The 21,483-nt window shown below is 38.8% G+C and overlaps 1 protein-coding gene across 5 annotated transcripts in view; it reads left to right on the top strand.

Annotated features, from left to right (window-relative positions):
- The window catches only part of numb (NUMB endocytic adaptor protein), a 195,699-nt gene that overhangs the window by 82,956 nt on the left and 91,260 nt on the right, over positions 1 to 21,483 (top strand). For all 5 annotated transcript variants that reach the window (XM_061987633.2, XM_061987634.2, XM_061987632.2 and 2 more), the window contains exon 2: positions 14,063 to 14,199. In XM_061987633.2, coding sequence (XP_061843617.2) covers positions 14,074 to 14,199 — 126 coding nt within the window. In that variant the 5' untranslated portion in view covers positions 14,063 to 14,073. The remainder of the gene's footprint in view (positions 1 to 14,062; positions 14,200 to 21,483) is intronic.

Here is a 21,483-nt window from a genome sequence, read left to right as displayed (position 1 = left end):
CCAACTTCCTGTTGATTTTAGCCTGACAGTGTACTATTATGAAATGTAGGTCTAAGTCAGACCTACATAGAGGTTTTTGTTTCATGTCTCTCCGACCTTCCCAGTGGGAGTTACAGGCAGTTTTGTCATTTTTTTCTTCCGAGGAGCAGTTTTTTCTGCGTTTTATTCAAAAATTCCGCTAGAGCGCAATTTTTGAGTTTTGGGGTTAGGTTTTTTTATAAGATCGCAATTTTTGCCAGTCCTGATGTGTGCGTTCAGTTTGGTGAGTTTTGAAGCGTGTTAAGGGGGTCAAATTACAGCTCAAAGAGGCAAAAGTTACTGTTTTTAGTACTTTTTTGTCTTGAAGGGGGAATTGCCAACTTCCTGTTGATTTTAGCCTGACAATGTACTATTATGAAATGTAGGTCTACGTCAGACCTACATAGAGGTTTTTGTTTCATGTCTCTCCGACCTTCCCAGTGGGAGTTACAGGCAGTTTTGTCATTTTTTTCTTCAGAGGAGCAGTTTTTTCTGCGTTTTATTCAAAGATTCCGCTAGAGCGCAATTATTGAGATTTGGGGTTAGGTTTTTTTTATAAGATCGCAATTTTTGACAGTCCTGATGTGTGCATTCAGTTTGGTGAGTTTTGAAGAGTGTTAAGGGGGTCAAATTACAGCTCAAAGAGGCAAAAGTGACTGTTTTTAGTACTTTTTTGTCTTGAAGGGGGAATTGCCAACTTCCTGTTGATTTTAGCCCGACAATGTACTATTATGAAATGTAGGTCTAAGTCAGACCTACATAGAGGTTATTGTTTCATGTCTCTCCGACCTTCCCAGTGGGAGTTACAGGCAGTTTTGTCATTTTTGTCTTCCGAGGAGCAGTTTTTTCTGCGTTTTATTCAAAAATTCCGCTAGAGCGCAATTTTTGAGATTTGGGGTTAGGTTTTTTTATAAGATCGCAATTTTTGACAGTCCTGATGTGTGTGTTCAGTTTGGTGAGTTTTGAAGCGTGTTAAGGGGGTCAAATTACAGCTCAAAGAGGCAAAAGTTACTGTTTTTAGTACCTTTTTGTCTTGAAGGGGGAATTGCCAACTTCCTGTTGATTTTTGCTGGGGGTTGTCAATTTATGAAATGTAGGTCTAAGTTAGACCTACATAAAGGTTTTTGTTTCATGTCTCTCCGACCTTCCCAGTGGGAGTTACAGGCAGTTTTGTCATTTTTTTCTTCCGAGGAGCAGTTTTTTCTGCGTTTTATTCGAAATTTGGGGTTAGGTTTTTTCATAAGATCACAATTTTTGACAGTCCTGATGTGTGCGTTCAGTTTAGTGAGTTTTGAAGAGTGTTAAGGGGGTCAAATTACAGCTCAAAGAGGCAAAAGTTACTGTTTTTAGTACTTTTTTGTCTTGAAGGGGGAATTGCCAACTTCCTGTTGATTTTAGCCCGACAATGTACTATTATGAAATGTAGGTCTAAGTCAGACCCACATAGCGGTTTTTGTTTCATGTCTCTCTGACCTTCCCAGTGGGAGTTACAGGCAGTTTTGTCATTTTTTTCTTCCGAGGAGCAGTTTTTTCTGCGTTTTATTCAAAATTGCGCTAGAGCGCAATTTTGAGATTTGGGGTTAGGTTTTTTTATAAGATCGCAATTTTTGACAGTCCTGATGTGTGCGTTCAGTTTGGTGAGTTTTGAAGCGTGTTAAGGGGGTCAAAATACAGCTCAAAGAGGCAAAAGTTACTGTTTTTAGTACTTTTTTGTCTTGAAGGGGGAATTGCCAACTTCCTGTTGATTTTTGCTGGGGGTTGTCAATTTATGAAATGTAGGTCTAAGTTAGACCTACATAGAGGTTTTTGTTTCATGTCTCTCCGACCTTCCCAGTGGGAGTTACAGGCAGTTTTGTCATTTTTTTCTTCCGAGGAGCAGTTTTTTCTGCCTTTTATTCAAAAAGCGCAATTTTGAGATTTGGGGTTAGGTTTTTTTTATAAGATCGCAATTTTTGACAGTCCTGATGTGTGCGTTCAGTTTGGTGAGTTTTGAAGCGTGTTAAGGGGGTCAAATTACAGCTCAAAGAGGCAAAAGTTACTGCTTTTAGTACTTTTTTGTCTTGAAGGGGGAATTGCCAACTTCCTGTTGATTTTAGCCCGACAATGTACTATTATGAAATGTAGGTCTAAGTCAGACCTACATAGAGGTTTTTGTTTCATGTCTCTCCGACCTTCCCAGTGGAAGTTACAGGCAGTTTTGTCATTTTTTTCTTCCGAGGAGCAGTTTTTTCTGCGTTTTATTCACAAATTCCGCTAGAGCGCAATTTTTGAGATTTGGGGTTAGGTTCTTTTATAAGATCGCAATTTTTGACAGTCCTGATGTGTGCGTTCAGTTTGGTGAGTTTTGAAGCGTGTTAAGGGGGTCAAATTACAGCTCAAAGAGGCAAAAGTTACTGTTTTTAGTACTTTTTTGTCTTGAAGGGGGAATTGCCAACTTCCTGTTGATTTTAGCCTGACAGTGTACTATTATGAAATGTAGGTCTAAGTCAGACCTACATAGAGGTTTTTGTTTCATGTCTCTCCGACCTTCCCAGTGGGAGTTACAGGCAGTTTTGTCATTTTTTTCTTCCGAGGAGCAGTTTTTTCTGCGTTTTATTCAAAAATTCCGCTAGAGCGCAATTTTTGAGATTTGGGGTTAGTTTTTTTTATAAGATCGCAATTTTTGACAGTCCTGATGTGTGCGTTCAGTTTGGTGAGTTTTGAAGCGTGTTAAGGGGGTCAAATTACAGCTCAAAGAGGCAAAAGTTACTGTTTTTAGTACTTTTTTGTCTTGAAGGGGGAATTGCCAACTTCCTGTTGATTTTAGCCTGACAATGTACTATTATGAAATGTAGGTCTAAGTCAGACCTACATAGAGGTTTTTGTTTCATGTCTCTCCGACCTTCCCAGTGGGAGTTACAGGCAGTTTTGTCATTTTTTTCTTCCGAGGAGCAGTTTTTTCTGCGTTTTATTCAAAAATTCCGCTAGAGCGCAATTTTTGAGATTTGGGGTTAGTTTTTTTTATAAGATCGCAATTTTTGACAGTCCTGATGTGTGCGTTCAGTTTGGTGAGTTTTGAAGCGTGTTAAGGGGGTCAAAATACAGCTCAAAGAGGCAAAAGTTACTGTTTTTAGTACTTTTTTGTCTTGAAGGGGGAATTGCCAACTTCCTGTTGATTTTTGCTGGGGGTTGTCAATTTATGAAATGTAGGTCTAAGTTAGACCTACATAGAGGTTTTTGTTTCATGTCTCTCCGACCTTCCCAGTGGGAGTTACAGGCAGTTTTGTCATTTTTTTCTTCCGAGGAGCAGTTTTTTCTGCCTTTTATTCAAAAAGCGCAATTTTGAGATTTGGGGTTAGGTTTTTTTTATAAGATCGCAATTTTTGACAGTCCTGATGTGTGCGTTCAGTTTGGTGAGTTTTGAAGCGTGTTAAGGGGGTCAAATTACAGCTCAAAGAGGCAAAAGTTACTGCTTTTAGTACTTTTTTGTCTTGAAGGGGGAATTGCCAACTTCCTGTTGATTTTAGCCCGACAATGTACTATTATGAAATGTAGGTCTAAGTCAGACCTACATAGAGGTTTTTGTTTCATGTCTCTCCGACCTTCCCAGTGGAAGTTACAGGCAGTTTTGTCATTTTTTTCTTCCGAGGAGCAGTTTTTTCTGCGTTTTATTCACAAATTCCGCTAGAGCGCAATTTTTGAGATTTGGGGTTAGGTTTTTTTATAAGATCGCAATTTTTGACAGTCCTGATGTGTGCGTTCAGTTTGGTGAGTTTTGAAGCGTGTTAAGGGGGTCAAATTACAGCTCAAAGAGGCAAAAGTTACTGTTTTTAGTACTTTTTTGTCTTGAAGGGGGAATTGCCAACTTCCTGTTGATTTTAGCCCGACAATGTACTATTCTGAAATGAAGGTCTAAGTCAGGCCTACATAGAGGTTTTTGTTTCATGTCTCTCCGACCTTACTAGTGGGAGTTACAGGCAGTCTAGTTTTTTTTTTCCTAGGGGGCGCTAGAGCGCAATTTTGAGTTTTGTGGTTCGTTTTTTTTTTTTTTAAAGGCAATTTTCGCAGGTCCTGATGTGTGGGTCAAATATGGTGAGTTTTGAAGCATGTTAAGTGGGTCAAATTACAGTTTAATGTGGCGGCGGAAGAATAAAGAATAAAGAATAAAACCTTACAAATTCAATAGGTCCTTATGTCCCATTGTATAAGGACTCCCTTTGGGAGTCCTTATGCAATGGGCCATGCGGGCCCTAAAAATGGTTTGATTTGAAGTTGTTGGGACTTACGGAGATCCCAAATACACTAAAAAGAGTTGGTTTTGCATAAAGGGCTCACTTGAAATTGTCTAAACTGGATAGATGTTGGCCAACATGTGGTCATATCATCTACATTGCACTTTGTCACTTCCGCCACATGCCGGGAGAAAGATGTCTTCAATTGTTGACTTGGTTGGTGTGTGACCTTCCTCTTCTTTCAATTCATTGGCACCTCTCAGTATTTACATCCTGTCTTCTCTACATACAGTCCTGGTCAAAAGTGTACATACACTTGTATAGAACATCATGTCATGGCTGTCTTGAGTTTACAATCCCATTGAATCTGCCGGAGTGTGTGAGCAATTCAGGGACAAAGGACCTCGGTAGCACGGCAAGCAATGGCGGCAGTTTGTTCCCGCAGACGAGCGAGCTTAACCCCCTAGATGTCTTGGCTCACACCGTCCCGAAGATGATCAAGAGAAGAATATCGACCCTAGCTTCCCTGGCCTGCTGACATCAACTCCAAAACTGGACAGATCAGCTTTCAGGAAAAGATAGTGGATGAGGGTATGTCTACAGAATATATTAAATGATGACAATTGGGCTGTCTGCACTCTCAAAGTGCATGTTGTTGCCAAATGTATTTCATATGCATACTTGCCAACCCTCCCGAATTTTACGGGAGACTCCCGAAATTCAGCGCCTCTCCCGAAAACCTCCCGGGACAAATATTCTCCCGAAAATCTCCCGATTTTCAGCCGGAGCTGGAGGCCACGCCCCCTCCAGCTCCATGCGACCTGAGTGAGGACAGCCGGACGGGAGGACAACAGGGTGACAAGAACTAAATCATCCAGACTAGAGATAAATTGTATTATTATGTTTATCTTACCTAAAAATAAATATATTTATTAGTTAAAAAAAAACAAAAAACTAAATAAATGTTTACTATATTTTGCTAAAAACATCAAAATTAATTGTATTTTTATTTGTATTTTTTCTGACTCCTTATTACATCCAGCCATAGAATTATACATTAAAATAAACATATTTGAAATAATTAATTTTAAATTATCATAATAATTCATTTAAAATGACCATATTTAATTATTAAAATAATTGCTTGTTTATCAACAACTTTAGCATTTTATTCATTACATTTTGAAGCTCTCAGAAGCCAAGTTATGTTATATTCCTTAATATTTATTTATGCAAGTTTGAAGTATCAATTATCTAAACACAGTTTTGTTTGCATATTTTCAGGATATATACATATATATATACATATATGTATGAAATACTTGACTTGGTTAATTCTAGCTGTCAATATACTGCTCCCCTCTTAACCACGCCCCACCACGCCCCCCACCCCCACCTCCCGAAATCGGAGGTCTCAAGGTTGGCAAGTATGTTCATATGCTGTAAACCTAGTTCATAGTTGTTAGTTTCCTTTAATGCCAAACAAACACATACCAATCGTTGGTTAGAAGGCGATCGCCGAATTCGTCCTCGCTTTCTCCCGTGTCGCTGGCTGTCGTGTCGTTTTGGTCGGTTTCGCTTGCATACGGTTCAAACCGATATGGCTCAATAGCTTCAGTTTCTTCTTCAATTTGGTTTTCGCTACCTGCCTCCACACTACAACCATCCGTTTCAATACATGCGTAATCTGTTGAATCGCTTAAGCCGCTGAAATCCGAGTCTGAATCCGAGCTAATGTCGCTATAGCTTGCTGTTCTATGCGCCATGTTTGTTTGTGTTGGCTTCACTATGTGACGTCACAGGAAAATGGACGGGTGTATATAACGATGGTTAAAATCAGGCACTTTGAAGCTTTTTTTAGGGATATTGCGTGATGGGTAAAATTTTGAAAAAAACTTCGAAAAATAAAATAAGCCACTGGGAACTGATTTTTAATGGTTTTAACCCTTCTGAAATTGTGATAATGTTCCCCTTTAAACGTGTGGACAATGCTGTCCATGTCAGAAAAACAACAAATTGTCATGTCTGTGTGATCATGTTTTTGTTTTGGTCATGTTCGTTTTGGCTTTTGGACTTTTTGTGCACTTTTGTTTTGTCACCATAGCAACCATTAGTTTTCACCTGTCACGTCACGCACCTGTTTCACGTTTTGAGTCACGCACCTGCTTTCACTAATCATGTCCATAGTATTTAAGTTCATTCTTTTCAGTTTGTCCTTCTGACGACATCCCCACATTTATGCTCTGCACACTCTCCACACCCTTATGATCCTTGCTGCTCTTTTTTCATGCCGGTTCCATGCCAAGTAAGTTTTTGTTTATTAAGACACAGTTAGTGTTTTTTGTTGTTCATAGTTTCTGCCTTTGTTCAAGTGTTTGGTTTCATAGTTTGTTCTCCGCCATTGTGCGCGCCTTTTGTTTACTTCTTTTTTTGTAGTTCTAGTGTTAAATAAAAATTTACTTACATTCCTGTCTCGCCCGAGCCAACTTTCCGTTGCATCCCGGAAAAGCTAACACCCAAGACCAAGTCATGACACAAATAAAGCTGAACTGCACCAATTTAGTCAAGAGGAGTGGTCAAAAATTCAAGCAGAAGCTTGTGGATGGCTACCAAAAGCGCCTTATTGCAGGTAAACTTGCCAAGGGACATGTAAGCAAATATTAACATTGCTGTATGTATACTTTTGATTGGTCACATTTTCAGTAGACCCATAATAAATTCATAAAAGAAGCAAACTTCATGAATGTTTTTTGTGACCAACAAGTATGTGCTCCAATCACTACATCACACAAAAATAAGAGTTGTAGAAATAAACTCAAGACAGCCATGACATGATGTTCTTTACAAGTGTATGTAAACTTTTGACCAGGACTGTACATCTGTTGATACCAATACTCGGGCCTTCTTGTCAACCCCAAGCCTCCTCCATGGTGAGAGGTTTGTGTCAGCGCTGGAAGCTTCTTTGTGAAAGACTGAAGTCTGGCCAGGAAAGATAAGAGCGCTGACCTCAAACAACTGTCGGCTTTTATCATGCCTTGTTCTGTGCTAGTACTTAGGTGTGGAGACACTCAATCCTGCTGGATTAAAGCGCTCTAATCCACTCACATCTCCAAAATTAGCAAAATGCTGGAATGCTACAGCTCAGTGAGTTCTGCTCCCCCAGCACCTCTCACTTATTTTTGGATCGCATGTTTTTAATTGGCTCTATTGGCATTTTAGTGCCAACTAGGATCGTATGGTATACTGGTATTGGTATAGTACCGCAATACTAATGAATCATTTTCGGTACTATACCGCCTCTAAAACGTACCGCCCCCCCGTCGTCGTCACGTGTCTGTCAAGACTTGGTCTTGGGTGTTAGCTTTTCCGGGATGCAACGGAAAGTTGGCTCGGGCGAGACGGGAATGAAGGTACATGATTTATTTATTATTATCAAAAAAAGGAATAAACGAAAAGCGCGCACAGTGGCGGAGAATAAACTATGAAACCAAAAAGACTATAAACATGGAACAAAAACTTACTTGGCTTGGACAAAAATAGTTGCATGAAGAATGGACATGGAAAGAATGGACAGAGCATAAATGTGGAGGTCGTCAGCACGACAAACTGAAAAGAATGAACTTAAATACTATGGACTCAAAACGTGAAACAGGTGCGTGACGTGACAGGTGAAAACTAATGGTTGCTATGGTGACAAAACAAAAGTGCACAAAAAGTCCAAAACCCAAAACGAACACGACCAAAACAAAAACATGATCACACAGACATGACAGTGTCATTGTTGTTTTCACGAGTAAAGGAGCATATTCGGCAGTGCACACACACAGAGTACTTACAAGCAGACAGTGTGTAGACAGAAAAGGGAGTACGGACGCATTTTGGCTTAAAAATAAACGATAAAGATGAAGTTATAACATTGAAACACCCTCAGGAAGAGGTGCTTTAAGACATGGCTAGCTTTAATCCTTGTCTCCATGGCGACAAATAAAGTAAGTTTCGTACAAGTATCATTATCACTGCAGGGCGAGGAATAACTAAACATGCTTCACTACGCACCGTAGCTCACCGGCGTCACAATGTAAACAAATCATTTGGTGCAGCCGGGCCGGAGCAGGAGGGGATAGAAAGAGAGAAAAAAGAAGACAGAGGGGGAAATTGTGGGGACAAGAGGGGGATTAGACAGAGAGACAAAAACAACAACAGCAAACACAACAATAACAACAATAGAGCAACATCAGCAAATATGATGGTAAAAGTGATAGCAAAGAAGCAGTTAGCGAAGTAAATAATAATACAGAAATGACAATGAGCATTATTACACTACAGCAATACAAATACCAATAGAAATAGCACTATTGATAATGAACAATACCAATAATTTACCTTTATTACCAACAATACAGTTGTTCAAATGCAACAATACATATACGTCATGATAACTAGAGATACAAAAGAATGCAGAAAAAAGGAGGGGAAGAAAGAGAGGCAACCTATATTAACCTTGTAGATTGTTATATCAACAATAGGTTAAGCTTTGTCAGTGTGCCATGTGTTACCCAGTTTACCCTAGGGCAACAAAGTTAATTTATGTTTGATGAAACGTGATTATGTGCATGAGTGTATGTATGTATATGTACTTGTATATGTACAGAATGTGTATATGTTTGTACAGTGAATGTATTTGTATGTGTACATGTGTTTGTACAGTGAATGTATATGTATGTGTATATGTATGTTTGTACAGTGAATGTATATGTACATGTATGTGTATATGTATGTTTGTACAGTGAATGTATATGTACAGTATGTGTATGTGTTTGTACAGTGAATGTATATGTATGTGTATATGTATGTTTGTACAGTGAATGTATATGTACATGTATGTATATATGTATGTTTGTACAGTGAATGTATATGTACAGTATGTGTATATGTATGTTTGACAAGAGAGTATCCAATCACAGTCTCGTTTAACATAATGGCTACCTAGATAGGCTACTGTCAACAACTTGTGATCTGATTGGCTATCGCAACTGTCTATCAACTCTATGTGGTCTGTTCGTTTACATTAAATTCATGCGCTAACGGTGTGGCTCTGCCGATCTGCATAGCACCGCCGTGGCTCAAACCAGTGAGTGAGTATCCAATCACAGGACGTTCAAGGTGAGGCCAGCTAGAAGGCCTTACTGACAACAACTGGTGATCTGATTGGCTACGGCAATTATCTATCAACTGTATGTGTCCGTTCATTTACACTGTATGTATTATATTAATATAGTGGATACATCATTAATATAATTGGGTATTAAGAGTATGTGAAAGTTTACTTCTGTGACAACCTCCGTAAAGTTTTGTCTCCGTTCTAATTCATCCCAAAAGTGTTCTATGGGGTTCAGGTCAGGACTCTGTGCAGGCCAGTCAAGTTCACCCACAGCAGACTCTGTCATCCATGTCTTCATGGACCTTGCTTTGTGCACTGGTGGAACGTCATGTAATCAATCAGAAAATACCAAGCAGCAAAAATGCGGCAAAAACTGATAAGTGCGGAGAGTGTTTTACAGTTTTCCCATCATGCACTGTAATAGATTTAAACGGGTGTAATTTAGAATTTTGATCATGGTGTTTGGACGTTTTTCAGGATATCCACTCAGTGATCATGTGTGTTGATCTTTATGTTAGTTCCTTTTTCCCATTACCATGACTAAGGAAGGTTGTTTTGGATTGTGTCATATAAGTTAATGCTGTGCTAAAGTACATTGATCTGATTTACTCACATTGCCCACAAGATGGCAGCAAACCTGCAGCATCCAGAGACAGTCGGGTGTTGAAGATGAATCAAATGACGTCTTGGCTGTAATTTGTACACACTTTCTATAGAGGATTGTTTAATACAGGGAAGTAAACAGGAAGTGATAGGCAACATTCCTAAAAAAAGATATAAAATACAAATAAAACAAATTAATTAAAAAAAGGTGCAGTTTCCCTTTAAGAAGCCAGGGCAATATTTAACGTTTCTTCTGCCAAGAGAGTAGGTTGTGTGTTTATTTTATTTTATTGTTATTTTTTATATAAATCTTTGATTAAACATTTCAGTGCATTTAAGTACTTTTTGGGCACATGGATGATAAAGATTACCATTAAAGTAACCTTGATATTGTTACATGGAGTTTAAACTTGGCGTTCTATACAACAGAAAATACTTCCAGTGACACTTTTGGTGAGCAATCTTAGATAAATGTTACCCTGTTAGATTGTTAACTTTGTATTGATCAAGTTAGCCACACATTATGTGACTCCTTGTGTTAACTGACCTGAATACCAATCGATCGGTTCCAGAGTGCACGGTTTTTCGCGGAAGCTCCGCCTCCCGAAAAATTCATAACAAACTTCTATGTACCTTTTGTTCATCAGACTGATTACATGTCATTGCAATATGTCAGGGTGAAAAAACATATTATGTCACTAGGGATGATGTTTGATAAGAAATGATCGAGTTTGAGCCCATTATCGAATCCTCTTATCGAACCGATTCCTTATCGATTCTCTTATCGAATCCAGATAGGTTGTTGTATATGGAAAAAAAACACAATATTTTGTTTAACAAAAGCCATACTTGCCAACCCTCCCGGATTTTCCGGGAGACTCCCGAAATTCAGCGCCTCTCCCGAAAACCTCCCGGGACAAATTTTCTCCCGAAAATCTCCCGAAATTCAGGCGGACTCAGGTACATGCGGACCTGAGTCCGCTTTCCCACAATATAAACAGCGTACCTGCCCAATCACGTTATAACTGTAGAATGATAGAGGGCGAGTTCTTGGTTTCTTATGTGGGTTTATTGTTAGGCAGTTTCATTAACGTCCTCCCAGACCCAGCGCGGCAACAACACACAACAGCAGCAGTCACGTCTACCGTAAAGCAGTTTGTCTGCCGTAAACAGCAATGTTGTGACACTCTTAAACAGGACAATACTGCCATCTAGTGCATTTGATGAAAGCACTTTTGTGCGTGCCACACAGCAATGCATCATCAGCATGGTTAGAAAAATAGTGACAGAGAATAGAACAAGGATGGACAATTCAACCCTTAACTCAACAATGAGTAGATGAGTGTTATCTGTGTGTATATGTGTAAATAAATGAACACTGAAATTCAAGTATTTATTTTTATATATATATATATATATATACATACATACATATATATACATACATACATACATATATATATATATATATACATACATACATACATACATACATACATACATATATATATATATATATACAAGAAATACTTGACTTTCAGTTAATTCTAGCTATAAATATATATTTATTTTATTATATATATATATATATATATAATATTTTATTTTATATATATATATATATATATATATATATATATATATATATATATATATATATATATATAATAAAATAAATATTTATAGCTAGAATATATATATTTATAGCTAGAATTCACTGAAAGTCAAGTATATATATATATATATATAATAAAATAAATATATATTTATAGCTAGAATTCACTGAAAGTCAAGTATTTCTTGTATATATATATATATATATATATATATATATATATATATGTATATACATATATATGTATATGTATGTATATACATATATATGTATATATATATATATATATATATATATATATATATATATATATATATATATATATATATGTATATACATATATGTATATACATATATATGTATATATATATATATATATATATATATATATATATATATATATATATATATATATATATATAATATGAAATACTTGACTTAGTGAATTCTAGCTGTAAATATACTCCTCCCCTCTTAACCACGCCCCCAACCACCCCCCTCCCCCAGCCACGCCCCCCCTCCCCCCACCGCCTGAAATCGGAGGTCTCAAGGTTGGCAAGTATGACAAAAGCCCACTTTTATTTTATAAGAAAAAAATAAAATGAAATAAATAAATAAATATTGACTGTTACCCCCCTAAAAAAAAAAAAAAAAAAAATATTGACTGTTGTTACCCAAAGTATATTAAGTGGGATTTTTCAGAAAAACAAATATATACAGTAACACAAAAACAACCTGTCTCTGTGATCACTATAGGTGTATAAATAATAATATAGTGTTAAATAAAATCAGTCCCTTGGGCACAAAACTGAAAATAACACAGCTCTCCAAAAAGTGCACTTCTGCTGCTATTGGAACATACTAACTACACACACAAGCAGACAGCTAACAAACAATCCAAGATAAAGTTCCAAAGCAGATGAATCCATTTAGGCTCTTTATTGTTGTTGATCTTGCTTTGTCTTTTCCTATCTTTACTTTTGTCTTGCACTGGATTGTTTTTTGTTTTTGTTTTTTTTAACTGAAATACACACAATGACAAATGTATAAGCTATGTGATTCAATTAACATACTGAAATGTAATACACAATATGTAAATATTAGCTTAACACAAATATACAGTACTATCATCAAACAAATACTTCTGAGTGTTGAAACTATTTCGATGGTGGAAATACACGACTGGCATCAAAACATCAATTGAAACAGTGCACAAAAATTGTTTTTCAATAAACATCTTATTATCAAACTTAACCACTTTCCACCTTAATATTGAGTTACATAAACAAGTTAAACAGTTCACTTACACACTTATCTTTTCCAAGGCTTGTAAGAACTAACACAACTTGTCTATGTCATGTCTGTGTGATCAGGTTTTATTTTTGGACTTTTTGTGCACTTTTGTTTTGTTTTGTCACCATAGTTACCCATTAGTTTCACCTGTCATGTCACGCACCTGTTTTGAGTCACGCACCTGTTGTTAATCATGTCCATAGTATTTAAGTTCATTGATTTTCTGTTGTTCGTCCTGACGACCTCACACCACATTTATGCTCTGTCCATTTTTTCATGTCCATGTTCACGCTGCTCCTTTTTTGTCCATGCCAAGTAAGTTTTCTTTATTCAAGCCATAGTTTGCAAGTTTTTGCTTAATTGTTTATAGTTTATTCTCCGCCACTGTGAGCGCCTTTTGTTTGATCCTTTTTTTTGTATTTATAGTTAATAAATAAATCATGTACCTTAATTCCCGTCTCGCCCGTGCCAACTTTCCGTTGCATCCTGGAAAAGCACACACCCCGGACCCAGTCTTGACAGTCTACTTCTCAATTGTCTCATGAACTGAACTGACGTCGCCAACCCGGAAGTGCCCAAACTAATGACGCGTAGTATTTTCATATCGCCACCAGGTGTCAGTAAGAGTCTACAATCAAATGGGCATAACATTGCCGTCCCACAGGGCATTTCCTGGGATTCGAATAAAGAACCAACTCTTTTTCTTTACTATAGTGACCTCGATAACGGGAACCGGTTCTCAAAAAGGTATTCGTGTCCATGGAATCGGTTATTTTCTTATCGAACAACCGGGAGAACCGGGTTCGAACATCATCCCTATATGTCACCAAAATAGTTTCACCACAAGGAAATAAGTAATAGTACAAATATAACATTTTCCATAATACTACCATAATGATTTTTAGTAGTCCAATAAAACACTGCTTGTTTTCTGTGAATAAGGAAAAACTACCTGGCAGCTCACTATTAATTGATCGGTTGTTTAATATGATGGTGTGCCATCAAAGTCCTGCAGACAGACAATTGTTCCTCCCAGTGAGTCAGACATCACTTGATTGTGAGACAAGGGAAAATACAGTTTGACTCATTCCTCAGTCTTGTTTTACCCTCACACGCCGTGTTGCTGCACCTCCACTAACGGCTCACTTCAACACCCCGCAGGGAGCTCCGCGATGAACAAGCTACGGCAGAGCTTCCGGCGGAAGAAAGACATCTACGTGCCGGAGTCCAGCCGGCCGCACCAGTGGCAGACGGACGAGGAGACGGTCCGCAGCGGGAAATGCAGCTTTGCGGTCAAGGTGACAGCATTACACGCATACACACCCTACTGTACCCACCTTACTGTAGTGCACACTTCCTCTGAGAGAGACGCCATGTGAGATTAATCAGCCTTCACAGAGCCCACCTTGTATCGGAAGTCAAATCTAAACTAGATGAGGCAATTCCAGAAGGAATTGCGTGTGAAGTTGAACTGAAATGCTGACAGAATGTAAGAATAGTTTGAATTAGAGCTGCAGCTATTGAATATTTTAGTAATCGAGTATTCTATCGAATATCCGGATCGAGTAATCGAATAAATCATGTTTTTGCTTAATTAAGGTTTAATTATACATGTTAATACATGTGGATGAGATCCGCCCGGAGTTCCTTAAGGCTCTGGATGCTGTGGGGCTGTCTTGGTTGACAAGACTCTGCAGCATCGCGTGGACATCGGGGGCGGTACCTCTGGATTGGCAGACCGGGGCGATGGTTCCTCTCTTTAAGAAGGGGAACCGGAGGGTGTGTTCTAACTATCGTGGGATCACACTCCTCAGCCTTCCCGGTAAAGTCTATTCAGGAGGCTACGCCGGATAGTGGAACCTCGGATTCAGGAGGAACAGTGTGGTTTTCGTCCTGGTCGTGGAACTGTGGACCAGCTCTATACTCTCGGCAGGGTCCTTGAGGGTGCATGGGAGTTTGCCCAACCAGTCTACATGTGCTCTGTGGACTTGGAGAAGGCATTCGACCGTGTCCCTCGGGAAGTCCTGTGGGGAGTGCTCAGAGAGTATGGGGTATCGGACTGTCTGATTTTGGCGGTCCGCTCCCTGTATGATCAGTGCCACAGCTTGGTCCGCATTGCCGGCAGTAAGTCGGACACGTTTCCAGTGAGGGTTGGACTCCGCCAAGGCTGCCCTTTGTCACCGATTCTGTTCATAACCTTTATGGACAGAATTTCTAGGCGCAGTCAAGGCGTTGAGGGGATCTGGTTTGGTGGCTGCAGGATTAGGTCTCTGCTTTTTGCAGATGATGTGGTCCTGATGGCTTCATCTGGCCAGGATCTTCAGCTCTCGCTGGATCGGTTCGCAGCCGAGTGTGAAGCGACTGGGATGAGAATCAGCACCTCCAAGTCCGAGTCCATGGTTCTCGCCCGGAAAAGGGTGGAGTGCCATCTCCGGGTTGGGGAGGAGACCCTGCCCCAAGTGGAGGAGTTCAAGTACCTCGGAGTCTTGTTCACGAGTGAGGGAAGAGTGGATCGTGAGATCGACAGGCGGATCGGTGCGGCATCTTCAGTAATGCGGACGCTGTATCGATCCGTTGTGGTGAAAAAGGAGCTGAGCCGGAAGGCAAAGCTCTCAATTTACCGGTCGATCTACGTTCCCATCCTCACCTATGGTCATGAGCTTTGGGTTATGACCGAAAGGACAAGATCACGGGTACAAGCGGCCGAAATGAGTTTCCTCCGCCGGGTGGCGGGGCTCTCCCTTAGAGATAGGGTGAGAAGCTCTGTCATCCGGGGGGAGCTCAAAGTAAAGCCGCTGCTCCTCCACATCGAGAGGAGCCAGATGAGGTGGTTTGGGCATCTGGTCAGGATGCCACCCGAACGCCTCCCTAGGGAGGTGTTTAGGGCACGTACGACCGGTAGGAGGCCACGGGGAAGACCCAGGACACGTTGGGAAGACTATGTCTCCCGGCTGGCCTGGGAACGCCTCGGGATCCCCCGGGAGGAGCTGGACGAAGTGGCTGGGGAGAGGGAAGTTTGGGCTTCCCTGCTTAGGCTGCTGCCCCCGCGACCCGACCTCGGATAAGCGGAAGAAGATGGATGGATGGATATACATGTTAAGATGTGCCCTCAATTTTTGAGTTTGGCCTAATTGTCTTTTATTTCCTAAACGCCTGTTTTCATTATTGAAGGCTGACACGCACAGCTAATATTTCTGATTCTGATTCTGATTAAATGAGGCTGCAATAATACAACTGTAAAGAGGTGGGTTATTGCACAAAAGTCACTCTTCTTACATATTGGTCCCTGTTTTTCTTTGTTTGGGATCTGCATAAGTCCTGAAAATGTTCAATCGATCCACAGAGGCATGGCGGAGATATTTATAAAATAATCTTGCCTGACTTCATACTAACTCCAAAAGAGAAGTTTGCAATTTGCCCAATTTGTCACCTTTTTCCCAAGTGGATATCTCTCAAGATGCAGCTATCGAATATTTTAGTAATCGAGTATTCTATCGAATATAGGGTATGTCTACAGAATATATTAATTGATGAAAATTGGGCTGTCTGCACTCTCAAAGTGCATGTTGTTGCCAAATGTATTTCATATGCTGTAAACCTAGTTCATAGTTGTTAGTTTCCTTTAATGCCAAACAAACACATACCAATCGTTGGTTAGAAGGCGATCGCCGAATTCGTCCTCGCTTTCTCCCGTGTCGCTGGCTGTCGTGTCGTTTTCGTCGGTTTCGCTTGCATACGGTTCAAACCGATATGGCTCAATAGCTTCAGTTTCTTCTTCAATTTCGTTTTTGCTACCTGCCTCCACACTACAACCATCCGTTTCAATACATGCGTAATCTGTTGAATCGCTTAAGCCGCTGAAATCCGAGTCTGAATCCGAGCTAATGTCGCTATAGCTTGCTGTTCTAGCCGCCATGTTTGTTTGTGTTGGCATCACTATGTGACGTCACAGGAAAATGGACGGGTGTATATAACGATGGTTAAAATAAGGCACTTTGAAGCTTTTTTTAGGGATATTGCGTGATGGGTAAAATTTTAAAAAAAACTTCGAAAAATAAAATAAGCCACTGGGAACTGATTTTTAATGGTTTTAACCCTTCTGAAATTGTGATAATGTTCCCCTTTAAGATGTGCCCTCAAGTATTGCGTTTGGCCTTAATGGTCTTTTATTTCCTAAACGCCTGTTTTCATTATTGAAGGCTAACACGCACAGCTGAACTGCGTCCGTGGTTGATTGTGCTGATTTGTGTGTGCTAATAAAAACAGGTGCGCTCACAGCCTTATGTGCGAAGTTCTTGTCTCTCGTGCGTTTTTGATGATTATTATACGGTGCCGTTTAAACCAGGGGTGCTCATTACGTCGATCGCGAGCTACCGGTCGATCTCGGAGGGTGTGTCAGTCGATCACCAGCCAGGCATTAAAAAAATAGTCCTAAAAATGAGCGATCATAAATCTTCACTATGACGTCACTTTCGTCACTTGATTGACATTCACGGCACCCGAGGGTCTTCTGAGATGACGCTGGCTGCCGCCAGCTCATTAAAATTACCGACTGGAAGGCGAGAAACACTTTATTTCAACAGACTCTGGCGCCGTACCTGTCGTCAAAACTCCAAAGACCGACTGCACAGTTGCACAATAAAAGCGCTGCTTCATCCTGCCTGCGCTACCAAAATAAGAGTCTCAGAAAGCTGGCAAGCTACGGAGTTTGCCAACAATGTATTTCTTGTAAAGTGTATACAAAGGAGTACGGAAGCTGGATAAATAAGATGCCAAAAACCAACCACTTTCATGTGGTATTGGACAGAAAGGAGGACTTTTTTTCTCCTCCATTCGAAAATGCGGACGTTTTTAGCACCACTGTCTGATTCCTATCAATGCAAGTCATCACAGTCAGGTAATACACCAACTTATATTCTTGTCTTCATGAAAGAAAGGAATCTATATGTGTTAAACATGCCTGTATTATCTTTAAACACCTTAACTTGTTAACAATATTAACTATATGTGTTAAACATGCTTGCATTATCACTAAACATCTTTAACCTATTAATAATATTAACTATATGTGTTAAACATGTTTGCATTATCTTTAAACACCTTTAACTTATTAACAATATTAACTATATGTGTTAAACATGCTTGCATTATAACTAAACATCTTTAACTTGTTAACAATATTAACTATATGTGTTAAACATGTTTGCATTATCTTTAAGCACCTTTAACTTATTAACAATATTAACTATGTGTTAAACAGGCTTGCATTATCACTAAACATCTTTAACTTGTTAACAATATTAACCATATGTATTAAACATACTTGTATTTTCATTAAACACCTTTAATTTATTAACAATATTAACTATATGTGTTAAACATGCTTGCATTATCATTAAACACCTTTAACTTGTTAACAATATTAACTATATGTATTAAACATACTTGTATTTTCATTAAACACCTTTAATTTATTAACAATATTAACTATATGTGTTAAACATGCTTGTATTATCATTAAACACCTTTAACTTGTTAACAAAAACATATATTTCATAAATAAGTACGGTAAATATAAATGATATATATGAATGAGGTAGATCCCCACGACTTGATCAATTGAAAAGTAGCTCGCCTGCAGAAAAAGTGTGAGAACCCCTGCTTTTATCGAACCGATTCCTTATCGATTCTCTTATCGAATCCAGGTAGGTTGTTGTATATGGGGAAAAAAACACAATACTTGGTTGAACAAAAACTCACTTTTGGCAGCCTTCACTTATATTTTTGAAGAAAAAAATTTAATTTAATAAATAAATATTGACTGTTAGTGCCCCTTTAATTGGGCCACCTAAGAAAAATATATGCAGGGAAAATCCTGCATTCATTTGTATTATTTATTAGACAGACCTGCAAACTCTGGAGTGGTGTAGGCTACAAGATACCGTTACCGTTAGCCACTGACTATGCTTAGGTAACGTTAGTCTAGCTAACATTACTGCAGTCCTGGTTGACATATTCGGTAACGTTATTTTAGCCTAAAGGCTACAAGTGAGCAGATATGGAAATGAACCGGCAACAGTTAACGTTAGTTACTCACCGGTACTATCACTAGGACTGCAGGTTGAAGCAGAGGAAGAGGGGCGTGCTTCGTCATCTCTGTCGCTGTTTCTCTAACCTTCAGGTTATGTACGGCCTGAACAACATGTTTGTTGTACTGCTCCCTTTACAGGAAAGCGAAGCCTGGCAATAATTGCAGATAGCCGTTTCCTCGTCGTATTTCTTAGTAAAGTGAAGCCATGTCCTTGGAGGGTTTTTTCCTGGTCCATTGTCGTTGCTGCTTCTGTATCTGCCGCCCAATGACTGAGCTACGTCATTTCCCGTGACGTGCCACAGGACATTTCCTGTGACACGGGATTCTTTCCCAGGGATTCGAATAAAAGAACCAAATCTTTTTCTTTACTATAGTGTAAGGCTGCAGCTAACAATTATTTTTCTATCGATTAATCTATAGATTATTTTTTTCGATTAATCGGTTAATCTATAGATTATTTTTTCGATTAATCTATAGATTATTTTTCCTTTTACCGATTATTTTTTAATTTAAAAGGAAGATGAAAAAATAAATGTAGGCCAGTTTTTTCAAAAGGCATGGCTTTTATTTACAAAAAAAAAAAAGTATGGCCACTCAGTCAACATTGACAACAACATGACAAAATATTCTGTAACAATGTAAACATTTAAAAATTTTAACATTTAACAAAATTAAAAGTAGCTTATTTGCTTTTTAATGTGCAAATATAAAAGTAAACATCCAGTGCAAATCTTAATATTCTGCAATAGTATACGCATTTCTAAAGTAAAAGTATTGCTTATTTTGCTTTAAAATGTGCAAAAATAAAGATAAACATCCAATACAAAAAAGTGCAAAACAAAATATTCTGTAACAGTGTAAACATTTCAACAAAAGAAAAGTATTGCTTATTTTGCTTAATAACACAACAATGATATTATGATTAAAGTGAAAGTTAATTGTTCGTTTGTACATAGTATATGTAACTGTTAATGTTGTAAAAGGTATTTGCACAACTAATTAACGTTAGCGTTAAAGAGGAGCGCGTCTTTGTAAACACTGAACAGGCATGCCAAACGCGCCTCTCAGAGCGAAACAGTGTTTTAGTTTATGAATTTACAACGCAGATACAAATGACACATTCATGATTTTGTGTAATGATGACAACGTATACTCACGCGGACGATTGACTAGTTGATGGTGATGGCAAGAACGCTGTCGGGTGTTTTCTTTTCAAATGTTCCTTCATAGCCGTTGTGCTGCTATGATAGGCCATTTCCGCTCGACACAGTGGGCATACAACAACTGTCAAGTGTTTTGCTTTTTTCGCTGTGCTTATCCCACACTTCAAGGGATGTACCAATGCTGAATGTGGCTTCTGGATTTCACTCAAAAGACCAGACCGTAGTTACTTTTTCCTTTTATTTTCCTTTAGTTTGCAACAGTTTTTCCAACGAAGAAACAGCTTCTTTTTTCTTCTTTAGTCTTTTTAGCAGTCTTTAGCAGTGTTAGTAGACTTTAGTTTCTTTAGCTGTCATTAGCTGTCTTTAGTAGCCTTTAGCTTCTTTAGTAGGTGAAAAACCTTTAAGGACAAAACACCACAAGATTAACATGCTGTAAAAAATCAATCAATTATCAATCCCATAATTTACAACTATTAATTAGGCTATCAAACTCTTAACCATTAAACAAGTGCAAGAAAATGGACACATCTTTTCCCTTTAAGTTAAAACAGATTTTAAATAAATTGTCTCAACATAAATGCACCAAGATACATATAAAATACATTTAAACCCAGAAACACAATAGATAAATGCAACAGAAAACCCAATATGCAAATACATAAATACCTAACCAATTAACCACGTATTTAGATACATATTTAAAATCCATATTCAATATAAATATATTATTAATTTAGCAGTGAAACACTCAATCTTAAACGCTGTCTACTGGTAGAAAAATGCCCCTTTTTCTATGCCCTCACCAGCAGCCAATGATCCAACACAGTTAAATCCAACACTTTAAATTGAGCGACTTCACCCTCCTGATGAAGCAAACTGCTCCAACATTTATCAAACTAAGCAAAGAATATCAACACTAAACAACAGTTACATAACACACTGTGTGTATTTAGCCTCCAGACTAAGCACGCTACATGCACACAACCCCCCCTCCCATCTCACCAGCGCAACAGGTGCGCCACACCCACGAAGAGAAATATTAAATCTTACATACTTTTGGCACAACTCTGGGTTTTCTGTAATGAACTAAACCTTTTTCCACTCTGCGCTGGCGTCTTTTGTACTCCTTGATTTGACAAAGCTGTCTAATTACCGGGCTCGCGCACCAGCAGATGAGACGGGAGTGCGCCGCGTTATACCTGCGCGTGAACGTAAACTGATCGGCTCTGATTTTATAAGCCGACTGGCCGAAATAATGCCGAATTATATACATTTCCTGGGGTTGCCTAGGTGAATAGGGATGCGGATGTGCTCTAAGATAAAATATA

Source organism: Nerophis lumbriciformis, linkage group LG26 (assembly GCF_033978685.3).
Source record: "Nerophis lumbriciformis linkage group LG26, RoL_Nlum_v2.1, whole genome shotgun sequence".
Classification (NCBI taxonomy): domain Eukaryota; kingdom Metazoa; phylum Chordata; class Actinopteri; order Syngnathiformes; family Syngnathidae; genus Nerophis; species Nerophis lumbriciformis.
Note: the sequence above shows the minus strand (reverse complement) of the source record. Positions and strands in the feature narration are given on the sequence as shown.